At 38.0% G+C, this 19833-nt stretch overlaps 1 protein-coding gene across 1 annotated transcript in view; it reads right to left on the reverse strand.

Moving 5' to 3' along the window:
• LOC135215875 (protein YIPF1-like) overlaps window positions 1–19833 on the reverse strand; it is a 53076-nt gene that overhangs the window by 10918 nt on the left and 22325 nt on the right. The window contains exons 4-8 of the mRNA XM_064250829.1: window positions 7413–7611; window positions 5264–5311; window positions 4868–4936; window positions 1457–1611; window positions 170–352 (exon numbers count right to left, since the gene is read on the reverse strand). Coding sequence (XP_064106899.1) covers window positions 170–352; window positions 1457–1611; window positions 4868–4936; window positions 5264–5311; window positions 7413–7611 — 654 coding nt within the window. The remainder of the gene's footprint in view (window positions 1–169; window positions 353–1456; window positions 1612–4867; window positions 4937–5263; window positions 5312–7412; window positions 7612–19833) is intronic.

The following is a 19833-nucleotide window of genomic DNA, read 5'->3' on the forward strand; positions in this document are numbered from 1 at the left end:
CATTACAGGTCTGGTTTTAACCCACAAAATTCTTTCAAGTAATTCAAATGGTAATGTAAACTAAACAAATACTATTATAAATATATATATATATATACTGTAATATCTTCATTTACATTCAACTGACTCAAAAACATGAACTGGGTTATAACAAGAATTTCTAGCTTACCATGAAACCTAGTGCCAGAGTCGCATGCAGAACCAAAATGAATACAGCTATGCCAATAGCAACCTGCTTTGCATCATGTGATAAGGATGGCCAAACAGTACGTACAAGCACACTACCACTGAGAACTGGTGCAACAATAGCAAGACACCATTTAAACCATGGCTGTGGTACAATCCATAATATCTGGAAAATAAATATAGCAAGTATTAATGTTGGTAATGATTTTCATTACAAAAGTTTTAAGACTAATTTAAATCTTGGTTTAATGAACAACTGTTTGTGAATCAACTCACCTTCCATTCCACTGCTGTCTATTTCAATTACATATGGGCAGAGAGCAACATATGCTGAACACTTCATTAATGTGAGAAACCAGACTTCTATGGTGGAAATTCCTATATGTACAATAAACTATTTTATTTAAATTATAATAATAATTTACTAGCCTGCACTTTTTTCATTTTCACATTTGTAATATTCATTTAGCATGATTATATTAATCCTATATATGAGATCTGCTACTGAATGCAGTTACTAGATGGACTTTTCAATGTAAATTCTTATGCTGCATTTGTGTTTTTCACCCTTATTTACATACATAAGTACATCTGTAAATGTATTAAAATGACAACAGTAATCTCACTTAACTATTCAATTTTTCAATATTTTAAGATAAACTTTTCTCAAAAAGCCCATTAGTAAAATGACAACAATAATCTCAATTAACTTCTCAAATTTTCTATATTTTAGGAACTTTCCTCTGAAAGCCCTGAATGGAAAAGGAAACTGATGTTGAGATTTTCCTTCCCATGCAAGATTCTAAAAAACTCCAACATATAAAAACAGGTTCTATATAAATCTGTAAATATGCCTCGAATATATAATCTTTGAAAATTTAAGGGATTAAGCAGAAAAATCTCAACACAATCTCAAATAAATGTTATACAACTGAATAAAATTTAGCAACTTTTCAAGAATGGTTTTTATTACTCTGATTTCTTTGAAACTGACTCTTCTCTATTGTGACAAACTTACAAATTAAAAGATTCCTCTTTTTAAAATAAATTTCAAGTTTCCATATAAATGGATGAAGCATAGGAATGGTTTCTGTGTATCAACACCAATTTTAAGATGGTTCTACAGCACAATGCTATTAAAAAATGTAGGAAGTAATACATAATTACTTTTTCTGACTGAATAATAAAAGAAAAAAGATCAATTTATACTTATTAGAACATTCAACTCTCTTTTGATTTCAAGAGACTACCTAACAATTTTCAGGCTTACCGATACTGGGACAAATATGGCTAATGAATAACCATATATGCATAGAAGTTCCAGAAGAGATATTTTTGCTCGAGACCCTCGCCACACCAGAACTCCCCACATGGCAAGTGGTACCAACCATGCATACGAGAATATTGCAGTTGCAGCTAACGTAACTGAAAAACAACATAGAGAAGCATATAACTTCTGAAGAAGATGCTACAAAATTATTATTACAGTGGTTCCCCGTATTTACAGGGGATGCGTACCAGACACCCCAGCGAATAGTCAGAACCAGCGAGTAGTTGGAACCCCTATAAAAACACTTAAAACAGCCTATTTTGTTAGTTAAAACTCAAGAAAAACCCACTAAAAACGTTTATACTGGGTTTTTTAATAGTTTTATCACAAAAAGTGCATTTTATGATAAAATTGATTAAAAAAAAAAAAGAATTTGTGGATATTTCTCATAGAAAATACTGCGAATAGACAAATTTCCTGCGAATAATGGGGGGATATGTTCCAGAGAGAAATCCTCAAATGCGTGAGTCCGCAAATCCAGAGAACATGAATATGGGGAAACCACAGTATTATTATTATTATTATTATTATTATTATTATTATTATTATTATTATTATTATTATTATTCAAAAGATGAAACATACTAACATGGAACAAGCCCACAGGGGTCATTGACTTGAAATTCTGGCTTCCAAAGAATATAGTGTTCATTAAGAAGAAGTAACATGAGGTAAAGGGAAATACAGAAAGAAGAGACCCCACTTATTAAAAAACAAATAAATATAAGTAAACAAACATTAAAATGCAAGGAGAATAGTATTAGGGTAGTAATGTATTAAACATTCACTTCGACTTCTGAAGTTCCAATTGCATGACTTCCTTTGGGAAGGTGTTCCATAGTCCAACCAATCTCTGACACTAAGAAGTTTGACAGAAAGGCATATTTACTTCATATTGGTGTTACTGTTCAGTGAATCTGCTTGCTCTCGGCAAAGAAAAGGGGATCAAGGATCAATTGTGGATATGAAAGATCTCCACTTAAATACAACTAATGAGAAAGTGACAAGCAAGAGGCTATCCACTGATGGTTCAAGTCATAACTATAGTTGACCCCTGCTATTTGCAGACTCACAATTCATGGATTCGCCTATTTGCAGATTTTTCTATGGGCCATATATACCCATTATTCGCGGAAAATTCACCTTCTCACAGTATTTTTCACTGAGAAACATCCACAAATTACTGTATTTTCATATCACATATGTGACTAAATGCACTTTTTGTGATAAAACTATTAAATTATTCAGGTATAACCATTTTTTTATAATTTTCTAACTATCAAAATGGGCAGTTCATAATAGCGTTTTTAGAGGGTTTTAAGGGGGGTGGTACCCATCCGCGAATACGGGGGGTCCACTGTACTACAGTAATACTACAAACTTACGCGAAGTTAGGTTCCAGACCCCCTCGCGTAAGGGGAATTTTTGCGTAAGTTTGGCGCGGTCTCTAAAAATGCTAATAAATGCTTACTTCTAGAGTCTGAACACTAAGTATGACCCTAATCATGCTCCCTAAATATTGAGCTAACTTTTAAATGAAATTAAAGTTACTGTAATTTCATTTAAAAGTTAGCTTAATACATTTCCCATAAAAAAAGAAATAAATGCTTGGTAAAAATATAGGAGTGTGAAGATTACATATGTACAACATAATTCTCTATTCTTTCCCCTTCCGACCGACCAATCGATTTTTAGAAGTCTTCTCAACCACTTTTAAGAAATTCTTTTTACTCCCTTTTTCTCTTTGTTTCTGAAATTCCTTTTCATGAATAAACAGTGCTTTTTATTTGGACCAATACAACTCTTACTTATGTGCCTGTTTTAGAACAGGCATTTACAGTTCTAGAAGGTAAAGGTAAAAACAGATCAATTAAAAATTATCTACGCCATCGTTGAGAGAGAGAGAGAGAGAGAAGAGAATTATTATTTTCATTATTTAATGTTATTTAATTTACACATAAAAGCTTGAAAATTTATAAATTACATAAAAAACTTAACAAACACCTTTTGGGGTTTCTCCGAGATTTGAAAATGTTGCCCTTTGCATTCAAGTGTCAGTGAAATACTCACGTATGATAATTAGTTAGGTTCCAATGAAAAGGTTGCGCTATTATGAATTCACTTAACTCGAATCGCAAGACTGAGGTATTACTGTACTGCCATACCCTGCGCGTGTGGGATGTTACGACAATAAATAAATTCAGGGGCATCAAACTCCAGGATTAAAAATCGACCTTTGACTTGTTACTATTTACAAGAGTTTCCGATAAAACCAACAATCATAGTTACAAGCACAACTCTGGAGATCAAGAAAATTTTACCTTAAGCCCCAAAATATGTGAGTGAAGTACTTTGCAATGAAAGTATTTTGTATGAATTTCCATCTGGTCTAGGTCTTCACTTAAACCTCTGTCTATGATTTTCTGGATATAAACATTGGTCTTTAAACCTTCTACTTTCATATTACTTCTCTTACAAACTATTCTCTCCTTTTCCCAATTCATCCAAAATCATCTTCATTCATGGAAACAAAGAAAAACACTAAGGATATAACATACATTAGTATGCATTAGAAAATAGCCTACCATATAACTCCAAGGAAGATTTAGAGTGAACAATGATATGAATTAATGAATAATGATAATGCAATCCTGAACAATATCCAAAGACATCTTACACACACACACACACACATGGAATCAGATTCACAAGGGATGTGGGAAGATTATACAAGGATGCATCGTAACTGATCAGGAACTAAAAATCATCAGCTTTTCTTTCTAAGGAAATGGAGGGTCTGAAGATTTATGCAGTTGCACAAACATGCTATGTTGTTAGTAATGGGTATTGTGATAAAAAAAAACTCTCATTGCAACATAACAATAATCATTTAGGAAGATAGAAGCCTGGTTACCAATATGCTAGACATTGAAAATGAGGTTCTATGCTGCTCAAGGCAGCAGGATCCATGAGGCACATGTATGGTACTCCAAGCCATTGGACAACTTTCCTTTGAATTGGGAATAATAGGTCTTGGATTCATGAAGATCCTGATTGTGGGCTCATCATATAAAATGTTTTTTGTGAAACAATCTTCACCCTAACAGATCATGACTGATCAAAAACAGAAACAGAGTAATGGGGGATTTGGGTTTGTCTCCGATGCCAGGGGACTTAGTATTTTTCCCTTGAAGTTTGAAAGAAGAGCTACTACGAAAGATGTGTCTACTGAAATCTTTTGAGCTTTTAGTTAAATGGAGAACTGAAACATGCACATTGCCATGTGAATCAATAATTTTCAATCTACAAAATATGTACAGTATACTGGAAAAGCTTTTGCATCATATTTACCTTTGTGAAAATCATATCTCCACACATAGGATTCCTCAGGTCTAGTCCCTAGGTAATTAGCCAGATTCCCTGTAATTATATGGTATACATTAAAAGACAATATAACAACATCAAAAATTATCCTCTTAGAAAAAAATCATGGGTCACTTATTTCTTGCTACAAAAAGCAATAAAAAATAGTGGTCCTAAACAAGTACCTAAAGTGAAGAAACAATTTCCTTTTGACTAAAATTTTCAAATAAGCACTACCTACCAATTGGTAACCCAGAAAGAATGTAAAATTTAAATTAAAATGATAGCGTGCATGAACATCTCATTAATTTTCAGTGAATAATTCAGAAAAATAAAATTTTAAAAAAATAATACTAAAGATAAAATGCAGAATCCAAGAAATACCTGTGATAGCAGTGGTGAAGGTAAGGGTCATGCATATCCAAAATGGACCTGAAAACCATAAAAGCTGAGTTACTTGCATCACATAACACAATATTGTCTTAAATACTACTGATAGAGCAAAAGACATACATATACATTCTGTAACTCTTGTATCGAAGAAATACCAGCCCGAGAAGTCTATATAAGGCTCAAAGGTCTGGAAAAACTAATCTTCTTCTTCTTATTATTATTATATTGTGGTGAAGAAAAATCATGAAAGAATACTATTGCTGATGTCTTCATCATTTTATTTAAATGCTTAAAGAAGCCTAACAAACATAAATTGCAATCAAATGCACTAACAAATAGATATGATAGACATATTAAATGATTTTCCATATTTTTATTATGCTTTGAATTTGGTGGAGGATAGAAAGTATGAACTGCACTGGACACTGAGGAAAAGCCTGAATGTAAAATAAATTTAATTGGAAAAATGAAATCTCAGTTACTTATACCATCCATATACAATTCTAAAAGTTAAAAGAAATATTAATGTTCCATAAGTTGCAAACACTAATTCTACATATTTTAACTTCACTTGTGGCAGTAATTCTATCAATCATGAGTGGTATCTTGTATAAATGAAACAGCATTTTATTTGTCAAACAAAATGGCTACCTAGAAACCATCACTGGGCAGTCTGGGCATTAGCTAAGGTACATTATGCATCACAAGATCTGGAATTTATTAAATCCAGTTGACACCATTTGAAAAGATCTGTCATACAGCCCTGGTACCCATCACACAAAAAGAAGAGTGAAATATCAAGTAAAATAAGGGCCATGGAAGCTTGGTTCTTATGGTATGACTCAAGCATAATAAAATAATCAAATGACAAAGAGTATCAGAAAACTGTTACTAGGTGGATGGATGTCTGGGCCAAGTAACTGTGGATAGTTATGTCTAATATTCCTGGAACTGCCCATGGATGCACTTGACCTTGTGCTCATAGCAACTAGAAACTTATCATTAACATATCAGCCATGGTAGAAACAACTTTTACTGCAGCCAACATATGGCTAAAGACAGTAACATGGTCATGGGTGATGGTTAGAAAGCTACCAAAAAGCTAATCAACACTGCCTTAGCAAACCTAGGGACTGTAGCAAGTACTGAAACCACTATGATAAAGCATATAGACACACCATCAATAAGTAAGAAAATACTGTATTGCTGGCAAAATTTACAAATTTTTTAATCAATTTGCATTTTTCATAACTAACAAACCTGAAGTCTTAACAATAGGATAAATCTAGCGCCAGCTGGAAAACCGGTAAAAATAAAAAATTGTGTATGCAAGGAACTACATACTGGCATCTATGTTTGATGCAACAATATGTGTGCAGACTGAGCCCCTGAATATGAGAAATAAAACAGAAAAACTTGGTCCTATAAACATAACAGGGAGACAAGGAAATGATACATAAGATGATTGCTATACAATAACATAAAAAAAGTTGCAAATTAAAAATAAATTGACAAGAAAATTACATCATTTGTATTTAAACATCAATTAAAAGCACATATCACACATATGGAAACAACAATTGTAAAGCTGAAAAAATGCCAATGCTATGCATATTTTTTGAAAGAGGGAGATAATACTGTAATACTTTGTGCCATCTTCAAAAATAAATACACAAGGAAAATAAAAGAATCGCCATACATACTATGATTCATCAAAAACGAAACCAAGTGAAGAATCTTGGAAGATTTAGTCTATCTACCTCTAGCACAGAAAAATGCATACACAAAGTATACTATGTACTAGGAATTGTATGCACAATATTGTCATGATACAGACAGGATAACTAAAACAATTTGCATGAGTGAAAGCATTGTAATACGATAAAAAATTAAAAAACTCAAGAATTAATATTTAAAGTATTTAGAAATGTGTGACATAAAACTTCTAGTCATTTTATCATTATGTTTAACCTACTTCTGGATAAACAAATAAATTTCTTTTAATGTACTGAACAAGATTTATAAAAAAAAACTTATAATTCATTCACTATTCCAGCACTACTATATGTGATACTGATGGGTTAAGCACTAGCAGCAAAATTAAACTTGCTCAAAACACTATTATGCTTTTAATACTTACCATAGAGATCTGGATTTGGTCTTATATATGACTGTAAATAGCTAACACCAGGTTTAGGCACCATTGACCATAGGATTCTATCCCCAACTTGTTTGCTTTCAACATCGAAAAACTGTTGGTAAAAATCAAATGTCCAAAACCCGGTGCCTTTTTTTAGGCCTATTGGTTTATCATCATCTTCCTCTCCTTCTCCTAGTAGCTGTAAAAAATAAAGCACAGTAAGCATAAAATAACAAACAATCTGCAATAAACAATTTGCAAATATTTCTGAAATTATGTTATATTATCAAAACCATGTTGAAAAATTTATATTTTTTGCTTATTCTAAACTGCCACTTCTCTAACAGAGCCAAACTACTGATTACAGACAAAAAAAATAAAGAGTTGTTAAGACAAAATACCTAGTACTAGGGTAGGCCCATTTGCTCAGAGAAGCACTCTTTTTGTAAAGTAAATAGTTTGTCTTGATACAGACATCTTTGAAAACTGTTCTATACATAAAAAAAAAACTTCCTTCTCTGCAAATGTTAACCACAATATCTAGGTACTTAAGAAACAACAGTCATGAGAGAGAGAGAGAGAGAGAGAGATTAATGATGGGTCACTTATCCTGAAAAAATAAAAGACCGACACTTATAGGTTTAATTGGGCGAGTGTCATTTGTGTGTTTGTCCACCATCCTTCACCTCTGCCATACTTTCCAGGTTCATCCAGATAGAATGAATGGTTGTCCCATTGAACATGTTTGATCCATTGTTCAATAACCCTAACATACTTCCTGGATTACTTCAGTAAGTATGAAATATTTCTATTTTTATCTAAATCAAGCATGTCTGTTAAGTAATGAAATCAGCTAGTCTGAGGTCCTTTAAGTGGATGTGCCATTGTACCTAAACACTGAACCTTAAAGATAGCCAGTGATGATGGTCTACTGATATCAACAATGTATTTCAGCATGAGTACCAGCTGATACACTTTAAGTTAAGGTTTATCTATGAAACTGACTTGAAGGTTTTCAAGTTGTTTTTAAACATGGAATAGAGTGCATTCTTGAATATACCATATACATATTAGTCTAGCACCTTGACAAACAGGAACAGCCCGGAGCAACCAGGTCTATGTAATTTTATATAATTTTATCCTCATGATATACAACTACAGCACCATGGCCAGATATACTAGTAAGATATTTAATCCAAACCACCTACAAAATCCTTCTTGGAAAAAACTGCACATAGGACCTCAACTCATCATGTCTTATCAGGATTTACCGTACAGTACTCAGCGCTATTGGCTGACATCATGAGCTTTACTTTACCCACTAACTATGCTTACCAATGGGTAGTTGGCCATAAATGCCTACATACTGGCAGTTAGTCGGAGTTCACTTTCCTTTTGCCATCACTAGCCAACAGAGATATGGCACACCGCTCTTACCATATAACTATCACATAAAATTAAAGAAGGACGATTTAATAATAAAATTTTCATGTGATTGCCAGACCATCTCCTCTACTGTATCAGGTGTATAAATTTGGGTGCTTATGAAACAGATTTCCTAATGTTTGTAGCATAACTAACATATTAATATCTCTAGTAGAAAAAGTGTGTAACTAACAAAATTACAGTACTCAGGAAATCTAAAAGAAATCAAAAGTTACAGCTTGGCATGAGTGCCAGCTCTTCCCATGATATGGTGCCAGATGTTGATTTGACCTCTGATAATTCTTTTGATAACTAAAATATTTGGTCTACTAAATAAGAATTAAGCTGTAACAATGACACAAAGTTAAGTTAGCGGGAAAATGACATGAAAGAACATGATGTAAAATTTCCTGATTATCAAGAAAATAAACACATTTATATACTGCATGCAATCCTTGTAAATTACTGAACTTGTAAGCAATAATTTGATAAAATGACAAATAATTTTCTAGCGCCTAGCTGGATCCAGTTAAATCGCAGATGACAGCAAGGAATCTTGTGAGATCTGGCAACGCATGCGTATATTAGGTGAAAAGTGGTCAAGGACCATGCCACAGTGTTCAGTCTTTTTCTTAACCTGATTTATTATGTAATGTCGCCCTCACTTCCTCAGGAGTTAATTTAATTCCTGAGAGGGAGGAGGCTTTTCAATGTTTCTTTAATTTCAGTTTATTATAAGAAAATTTTTCATACAAAACAAAAAATATTTAAAAGTTTCTAAAGCCAAAATCTCATTGCTACTGCTATTTAAATTCTACTTCACATTCATTTTTGAATGAAAATTTTTTAAGTAACATGTACTTTTCTAAACACACAAACCCGAGGTCTGTAAATACAGGATTTACTTTCATCACAGCCTGAAGCCGGCTGTTTAACTTAAAACAAGATGGATATTGGTACATAGTTGGCTATCAATGGATGGGGAGGAATCCCTCCCATCCAGATGGTATGCATTCACTTCACCTTTTGGCCCAGGAAGCATAATGAGGGATGGCTATAGGTGGGCCATTTATGTAAAGACCTAAAGTTTGTATGCCAAGAAAAATATGAGTTACTTTAAAAATTTTTCATTTGTTCCTACACATAACCTTGATCTTTACATATGGCAGACTTACTCCTTGGTGGGAAGATTTTTAGCAAATTTCTGAACTGACTGGTAGTTCCCCTCACCTGGAGCCTCTTTCCTGGCCGTGTAAAAGCAAAGGAAGGAGAACAATGCCTCTGATCTGTTGAACATGTGTTATGTTCAACTGCCAAACTTTTAGGCCTTCAAATAAATGGAAGGTAACATCATTAATTCAAAGATAGGCTTGGATGAACTCATATTGTTGGGGAAAATAAAGCTGAAGATAACCAACAGGTCTGTTTACTGTCAGTCCCTTTTTCCCCTTGCTAGAGAGGGTAGGTGTAGCATCTCATAATCCAAAAAGAGCTAGATTACAGACAAGATACTCAATCATCTAAAACACCTGCTAGCAAACTGCTCCAGCAAGAGACAGTTTGCTAATTGTCCTTTAGTAGGGTATAAAACAGAAGGTAAGACGCCAGTTCCACACACACCTCTTTGTAGCTGCGTACCTTAGGTGAGATGCTACCTGTCCTCAGGAGCTGGGTGGTTTTTTTTTTTTCCCTTACAGTAAACTGTTTTGAAGCAGCCCCACCATCAGAACCCAAGGTGGAAAAGAAAAAAAAAAAACCAGTCTGAGGATCTGTGGGCAACATCCTGAAGGTAAAAAGGAGGTGAATGTGGTGGTTGCGACTGCATTCCCGTCCTTATACTACCATCCGACAAGTTCTTCCTGAATGCTAGGGGCAGAGCAATGCCCCTGACCTTATAAAATTTTACCAGGAATGTATTGTCCACCATGTCAACTGTGGAATAAGTTATCAAAGAAAAATTTCTATGAAAGTGGTTTCCTCTTCCCAAAATATTAGTAACTATCATCTGACCAATGCCAGACATTTTCCCTTTTGGTCATCTTCAAAACCTCATCCACAATACAAGCCACTACTTGAATTTTTAATGACTACATGCGATTTGCTGTGCACAGTCATCATACATATTTTATTCAGGTGTTAAAATGTCATCATGTTTCCCAGTGAAGTAGCTCTTCCTTCGCCATTACCGTACGACAGTGGAGCGATCTTACAGTTTGGTGTTGATCACAAGTTTAAGAATGACTAATATTTGTACTCTGAAGTGCCAAAAAAACACTGATTTTGAGTAGTATCTTCTATTGCTATTAATAAGTACTATACTATACTGTTTAATGAATGCTGTGTACAATCGGCCCAGGAACTATTGGCTTAGTTTCTTAATTCACTGTTTGTTATGGAAATACTGCCATATGCAGGTGCAAGATTATTTACTTATCAATAAATAATATTTCCTTTCAAAGACGATATATACTTGAAATAAATTAAATTAGAATTTTGTAGATTTATTCGAAGTATCAAAGATGATTATCTTGCAAAGTAAGGAAAATATACATCCATCAGTCCACGAATTCTAATTTTATCCTCAACTCAAGGTTCGTGACAGCATATGTATTTTGAAGTTGGCTCTGCTGCCGCTTTGAGTCTTGACCCAACCAACATATTGTACTGTATTGGGGTGTCGTCATTTCGTCTCATAAAGCCAATAAATAATGCATTAAGACGTCAATATTCTTTAATAGCAAGGTGTAATTAAACTAATTTTGTCCCTTGATCATCAATAAAATATTTTGCATGACACATTTAGTGGGCCTAAATTTGACTTCTGATTTTCACACCTCATTAGCCCAGGTCTACTTTCAGCAGTAAGGCAGTCCCAGGTTATTGGCGGACTCGGTTATCAGCGATCCGGTTTTATGGGGCTTGTCTAGTGCTATAAAATCGGCAATTTATGGCACCATAAATGGACAAGTTCCGGTTATCAGCACCATAAGGGTTCTTATGGCACGCCATAAGGGTGCTTAAGGCACCGATAACTGGTTATCAGCGCCATTATGGCACCATAAATCACTGAGTTTAGGTTAATGGTGGTTTTTGCTTATCGACACACCCCCGGAAACAGAGCCTCACTGATAACCAAGGACTACCATGTACTCTCTCGGATACGTAATGTGAATATTTAAATCGACAATATCTACATTAATCTGCTTTATTTGATTACTCATGTTATTCTTTTTTCATTGGCCATGTTCTCCTTTTTTCTTATCCTTTTCATAATTGCTCAACATGATTTACTCAGACCTAGCTTTCTCAAGTCAAAAAGCAATCATAAAAAATCCAACAAATAGCATAATTTAGTCTTTTTTTATCTAATTCTTTGCACATCATCTTGTTTCATCCGGACACGTTGGAAGGCTGTGGGAGTCAACACTGACAAATACATTAAGAAAGGTTTACTTTCACAAAAGCTTCCTTGGGTTAATTTTTCTGTAGCTATTTTGAGCAGAAAATGTTCTATAAATATATGCATTTCAAGGCTTCGGTTGTCGGTGAAGGGAATTTTAAAATAACTGTTATCAGTAGTGATGCTTTCACGTAATGGAGTTTGTAGCGAGAAGTTGGAATAGCCTGAGATGTTGGGGGAGTGGTGATGCTGTATAGGAGTGATGGAGGGATTAGGCCGTTGTGAAAAAAGTATCTCCCAATAAAATGAATTATTTAGGTTTTGAAGAAAAAAAGCATGCATCACTGAATCTGTTTCCTTCCCTATCCATGGTATTCGCTGGAAACCGATAAAAAAAAAAAGTAAGGCTATCTGAATCTCCCGTCCATCAAAGGTAGGCTTCCTTATTCATTTGACACTTATCAAAGATTTCAAGTAGTATATTTTTAAAAATCATTCCCTCTCCACCTAAAGTATTCATCAGACACCAGTCATAGATGCAGACCTAGTCATGATTCCTAGTTCAACATTATCATGATAAGGTGCCTTAATTCAAAATTCACAAATGAATGTTGCTCAGCAACATTTACACTACTGTATTGTCTTGCTCTCTTGTGGTGCTTCAAGGAGTTCCACTTCTAGGCCCATTTTATAAACCCTGCCATTCTCTTAAAACAATTTAGTTCATCAATGTATGATTCTCCTCGGTATGTTAAGCTTTCTTGATATCTCTCTGAAAATAACTGGCATCAAATACAGTGCAATAATTGTCTCCCACTGAGCAGGGGATGTTTCTTTGACCGATAAATGACACATTGACACTCGATTCCCACAAACATCACGACATCGAAAACAACAGAGTGAGGTCTCATGGTCACACTGTTAGGTTATCATTGTTTATTTTTTATCTTTAATAGCATTTTGTGAGTTTCCAATGTTTTCTGTAAAATTTAACAAATGGAATCGTTCAACTACCTTTAACTTAATATTGATATGATAATATAAGGACTATGTTTACGTGATTAGTGATAGGTGTCTCCTATTTACTTAGTAATGTACGTCAGTGGTTGTGATACAATGTTTTTCATCACTTCATTTCATTCACGTCAATTTTGCTACATGGAAATTAGTTTTACGCAATAACAAAATATGATGTTCTTAAGATATCAGTGACTGTTTTTAATGCCAATACATAAGATTTCTCTCTTCTTAAAAAAAAAAAAGATTAATAAGGCATGAATCATGCATCAGTCAGGTGAACAAAAAATTAGGAAACTGCCACAACTAATTTGAGCGTGTTTAAATATTTGTTTGTTTATCTTTCTCCAAGGCTATTTACTATTATCTTGTCTTTCTTTTTTTCACACACACACACACACATATTATGTTATGCAGAAGCTTGCTTTGCAATGTTGTGACCTTATAGTTTCTTTCTATACAAATTTTCACAGTAAATGATAACAGCAATTCACTGTCTAGTTCATCAACTAAATCTTTAACACATATGCCATACTTGAAATTATATCTATGACAGTCTCTATCCCACCGGGATGAATATTTCAGTGATACATGACAATCCCAAAACCAGCAACGAAAAGAAAATCTCAAACTACTTTACAATCAATTAATGAAGACTGCACCTTTATAAAAGTCTAAAGCTAGAAAAGGACTGGAGGGGTATGAATTGAGCAAGGTGCTTCATAAAAGATACATGAAGCTCAAACAATTTGAAGCATCCAGTATCATTGGGATGTTAAGATCATGTTAGCAGGCCTAAAGGCAAGATTTTCTCAAAGCTGTCTATGGATGAGTTTCCTTCCTCTTCAGAATTTTGTGGTGAACACCATCATCACAAAGTGATACAAGTCCAATAGTGGGTACAATCATTTGCCCTTCCAAATTTGCTTATTTGTTCAAAAACTTAATGGCAGAATTTTACTGCCTATCTGTCTCTATAAAATATTACTTCCATTGGACTGGATAAAAAAAACAAAAGCTTTCTTTCTTGTATACAAAATACCAGACATTCCTAGGACATAATGAAGTCTCATTACTTCATACCCTTTTCATTTTGAAATTGGATACTGTTTTGGGGAATGGTTTATATGGTTTATATACTATACATGTACCTTAATTAAAAATATTTCATTAAAGTCTTGAGACAAAAGAAGGACATGCAAAAAAATATACTATATTGAAAGCAGAAACAAGAACTCTGCACAAACACTGACTACTCTGGGTTTGGATGTTCACACAATAGGGCACTTATTAGTGTAAGGGGAAATTATGTAATGACTGTACTTAAGGAACATCTGAAACTAAACCAGAAGGTGAAGGGCTACTTGTATACAAAGAAGAGTGAGTGAAGGGTTTAGTAACAAAATGACCAAAGGGAATGTAAGAAGAAAAATTAGATAAATTATTGCAAGTTGATACAATTGATGCATTATCACTTATGATCAAATTATTGAGTTGATTGGCAAGATGCAGAACTGGGAGCACACCCAACTTTCAGTATCAAAGTAAGAATTTATGTCCTGGTCACAGTAATAACTTATCCAGAATGCTTTTCTTTTTACTATGACACACACCACCTAGTCACAAGTCCAAGTCTGTAAGCTTTCATTTTTTTTTAGATTCACATGTGTTTGTCAACTACTACTTACTGTGATATACAGTGCTATAATTTTTATAGCGTTATATTAGTCCTGCCCCAGTGCCACACTTCTCTCTTAAATTGTTCTGTCTACATACTCTGACATTTGTCTCGAAAAAAGGATTTTGACGTAGGAAAAATCTATTTCTGGGCGATTGGTTCGTGTCGCCCAGCGAAATAATCCTTTAATCCATTATTTCTAAGGTAAATGATCTAACAAATACCAAAGAATAAACAAAATAAAGAAAAAGGTCAGTATAACTGACTCGCTCACCCTCCAGGAGGGCGTCGGTATGAACACTAGGGCGAGTGAGACCACTACCACGAACCTCTTGCCAATAGAAATCTCCCACAACAAAACCCCACAAGAGGAGAGCCGACCCACAGAACGGGGCAGCAACTACTACTACTCCAACCCACGCTAGGGACTGCCGCGCCTCTGGTGGCCATCCTTTAAGTTAGACCCGAACCCGTGAGACGTTAATTTTTATCTCTCTGTGTTTTCGTGCCTTTTTTCGAGGATTTTTACTTATCATGGAGCGTTCAGCCATCGCATCAGCTAAGTTAAGTATTCCGAAAGGTTCCTACTTAGTTTTTTCCTACCTTGAGTCAGTATTTGCCGTTTTTTAGGTATAAATGCTGATTCTCGGCCGGAAGCATGGCGGCATTGCTCTGCCTCGTGGCGGGTTCGTTCTTGGTCTCCCATACCTAGAACCTTCCCTTTATTTTTACGTCTCTATACCTGTTTATGAATATTATGTTAAGGGATCCAGCCTGCATTGGTTTTCTGTCATGCATGCATGTCTTTCTTTACCTTGCTTAGGCATTATCTCTTCTATCCAGACCCTAGCCATAGCTCTTAGTATCGGCCCAGGCTAGCTTTGAGTGGTAGACTTTCTCTCGGGTTAGTCGTACACTCCTGGATTTTTTCTCCTACTAACTTTATTTCCCCTACTTTGATGTTATTTTAATTATTTTATTTGATTTGGTTAGCCTAGGGCGTCTGGTACGTTATCTTAGCCTAAGTTTATTATATCATGGTCCCCATTAGTTTTGTTGCTTCCTTTTATCAGTTTTGTTGCATCTACGGTTTCATCTCGCTGATCAGTTTGGTTGCATTATCCTAGGATATAGATTTCGTTGTTTTATCGTGTTACAGTTTCGTGGTCACCCTGTGATCGCGATACAGCCAGACGCCCGTCCCAGTCACCCTGCCCTCCTCCCGCTCTCCCATAGAGCTGGGGGGAGGGAGGTCCGTCCTTGCTCGCTCCATCCGGGCCTGTCTCCCTCTCTCCCTACGCGGAGGGAGTAGGGGAGGCTGGACAGGCGCGGGACTGGGTATGACCGTGTCTCTCTGCTTCACGGTGCTCCGTTGTGACGAAGTAGGGGGGTTGGCCTCCCCTCTCCTTTGTTGTCCGTTGCCCCGCTGTAAGCTCGAGTTCTGTTTCGTCCTCTCGCCCCTCCCCGGATTGTCAGTGCTCTATTTTTCTTACCGGAGCTCCGTCGATTACAAGGGAGGGAGCTGGTTTCCCGCTTGCGGGCGGACCTCAGGCGTGCAGTTGGTCTCATTTGCCTAACCATCCCGTCTCGTCGGCACACCGGGGAGACGGATACCACCGCGATTCGGAATCTTTTCCGGAATTTAGTGCTATTTTATGCTTAAGTCTATCATAAGTTTAATTTAAGCTTAAGTCTATCATAAGTTTAATTTAAGCTAGCTTAAGCTGGGTCCCTCCCTTACCCCTGTTTTATACACCGGAGTTATAGCCTATTCAGGCGGTAGGGGAGGGGTTATGCCCAAAAATGTTCACTCTCCGGCATGCATCGGAGTTCTAATTTAGCCTGTAAGTGATGTCTTTATGGTACTCATGTATCCTTCCACTTACAGACCACTAACTGTGAGCATCCAGGATGCAACGCCATGCTCCAGGACCCCTGCGGACATGAAGTCTGTAGGTCCCACGCTCCGTGCGCGACTCCGCATGGGAATCTGCAGGTCTGGTATCATGAGACCTGTACGATCTGTTATGATCTAGTGGGTCAGTTCTTGGACGGGGTAAGTATTTCCAGCTGTATACATAGACTGTAAATACTGTACTATATCTTAAGTTTAATTTTAGTGATTTCTTTTAAGCTTAAGTTCCTTATATGTTGTGAAATACATCCCCAAATATTGTAGGTTTAAGCTCAGTTTTAGTTTAAGGTTGAACTTCAACTTTAGAGAGACCGCCCTTGCAACCCTGAGGGCTTGGGTCGGCGGCTTCGGCAAAAATGCCGCCAAGGGACAGCCCTACATTCTCGAGAAGAGGATGGCTGTCCTGCTGTTCCCCGGCGGCAAGTCGACGGGGTACGTCGACCCGGCGGAAGCAGCCCCGACTATGACAGCGATCCAGCAACAGGTCGCTGCGTCCATGAAGGAACCAGGCCAGGATATCTCGGCGGAAATCGCGACGCTAGATTTGAACTTGGAACCAATGGTAGGTGTTGACGACCTGTTGGTCGAGGTAGGTACGTTGGACGCCCAAGGGCTTCCCTTGGGCGCCACTGGATCTTCTCCGGCTACTTCTCCAGCTTCCTTCCAAGGCTTTACAGGAGCTGAGCTCCAATACTCTACGCCTAGTGCTTCGGTTAAACCCAAAGTCAAGGGCCAAAGGGTACAGAAAACCCTTACGAAGACGTCGTCGTCGTCCAAAAAGACTTCGTCGGCGTCATCGTCTCGTAAGTCTCCGGCTACAAATCCCGGAGCAGAGAAAGCTAGAGCTTCGGCTTCTAGCTCTAGGTCCTCAAAGAGCAGGTCTTCCAAGGAGAGGCCCCGTACTCCGGCGGAGCCAGCGGTCTCTCCTCTCCCTTTGGTGCCTCTGCCGAGTTATCCCTCCACCTCCGCATCGGCTCCGACTTTGGATCCCAACGCTGGGTTGATGCAACAAATGGGAGACTTGGTAGGCTCTTTGAGGAATAGTATGGAGCAGATGTTCTCCCGGTTATCCGAAAGGATTACAACCCAGGACAACATAATTGCCGGGCTCAATCAGGCCCCTCTGGCTACTCCTCCGACATTCGGTGCTGGATTGGTACAGCTTCCTCCTCACGATTCTCTGTCTCCGTTCTCAATGAACAACCCCTGGAGAGTGGCTTCATACGCCGCCCCTTTCCAGGACGGACTTATCTCCATCCCGAAGTGCGGTACTCGAAGGATTGAGGACTTCGAATTCTATCTGAAGGACCTCCAACCGCCGTTCATTGGCTACGCCAGGCTAACGGATGCAGCCATGACTAGGGAGGATAAGGTCCCGAGGGAGACGGTACTTTACTCCCGGGACCAGGCTCAAAGAGAGTGGCTCAGGTGTTTGGAAGAAACGGACTGCACAAACACTAGGATTCAAGCCTTTAAGAGTCCCTTCACCATCTTTACGATGGATGAAGAAACCCCTCTTCCCTTCTTAACTAAGATTGCCACGGTCACCATTCCGGCTGGCCTGAAGGGAGAACCCTTACCCCAGTTGAGGGAAGCAGACCCCACCTCTCCTTTGCTCCCTTCACTTGGAGATTTGTGGGACGATCTGCCCAATACTTTCTCGGCGGGAAGCTCAAGCCAGACTGCGCCATGGACCAGTTCGGCGAGAAGCTACCTAGACTCCCTGATAGCCTCATTCAAGCTGAGTTTGAGGCCAAGTCTAGGCTTGCCAGGTCCATGAATACCATGGCAATGACGGATGTAGCGGCTCTTTCCTATGCTTCAGAGCCGCTCTTCAAGCTGTTGACCAAGTCTCAGACTCATACGGTCCAGTCAGACTTGTTCGAGTTCGTGACTGCCAGGGTCAATTGCCGGAAACACGTCCTCCAGGAAGCAACTATTCGGCATGAACCGAATAAGCTGCTTTCCTCCAACATCTGGGGGGCAGACCTCTTTCCTGAATCCATGGTCAAGGAGGTCCAGGCTGAGGCAACAAGGCTCAACCAGAGCCTCAAGGATCGTTGGGGTCTCACAGCTAAGAGGCGCCAAGATCAACCTGCAAGAGGTAAAATGCAGAAGAAACTAAAACGTTACCAGCCTTACCAGAAGAAGCAGCAACGTTTTAACCAAGCTGTTTCGGCTGTGCCAATTGTTCAATCAGGCCAGCCTTCTACCTCGAAGGCTCCGACTCAACCCATTTATGTGATTTCCTCAGGCTCAGCCTTCCACCTCCTACGCTGTCTCCCCAGCCTTTAACCAAGTGTTCGAGGGCCAAGCCTTCCAGCACTATGACCGGTTTGGCAGGGGCGGTAGAGCTAGGGGATCCTTTCGTCAGAGAGGATCAGGAAGGTCACTCAACAGGGGAAAACACTTCCGTGGGAGCCGCGGAGGTCACTCGACCCAGCAGCAATGAGATCTCGAAGGTAGGAGGGAGGCTGTTTCTCTTCCGGCATCGGTGGGGATTCAGCAAATGGGCACAAAGCATTGTGTCAAAGGGCCTGGGTTGGAGTTGGATTGCAGATCCTCCTCCATCCTGACCATTCCTTCAACTTCCATCAAAAGAAATGATGGAGTATGCGGAGGAGCTCCTCCAGAAAGGAGCAATAGCGAGAGTCAACAGGTTAAAATTTCAGGGTCGCTTGTTCAGCGTACCAAAGAAAGGCTCACTAAAAAGAAGGGTAATCTTAGACTTGTCCCGCTTAAACTTGGCCATTCGCTGCGACAAGTTCAAAATGCTGACTATCTCGCAGGTGCGGACCTTACTTCCCCGTGGGGCCGTCACCACCTCTATCGATCTTACAGACGCATACTATCATATCCCTATTGCAAGACACTTTCGCCCTTACCTGGGCTTCAAACTGGGAGATCAAGCATTCTCCTTCAAGGTAGTTCCCTTCGGTCTGAATGTAGCACCCAGGGTATTCACGAAGTTGCCGGAAGTAGTCGT

Source organism: Macrobrachium nipponense, chromosome 5, assembly GCF_015104395.2.
Source record: "Macrobrachium nipponense isolate FS-2020 chromosome 5, ASM1510439v2, whole genome shotgun sequence".
Taxonomy (NCBI): Eukaryota; Metazoa; Arthropoda; class Malacostraca; order Decapoda; family Palaemonidae; genus Macrobrachium; species Macrobrachium nipponense.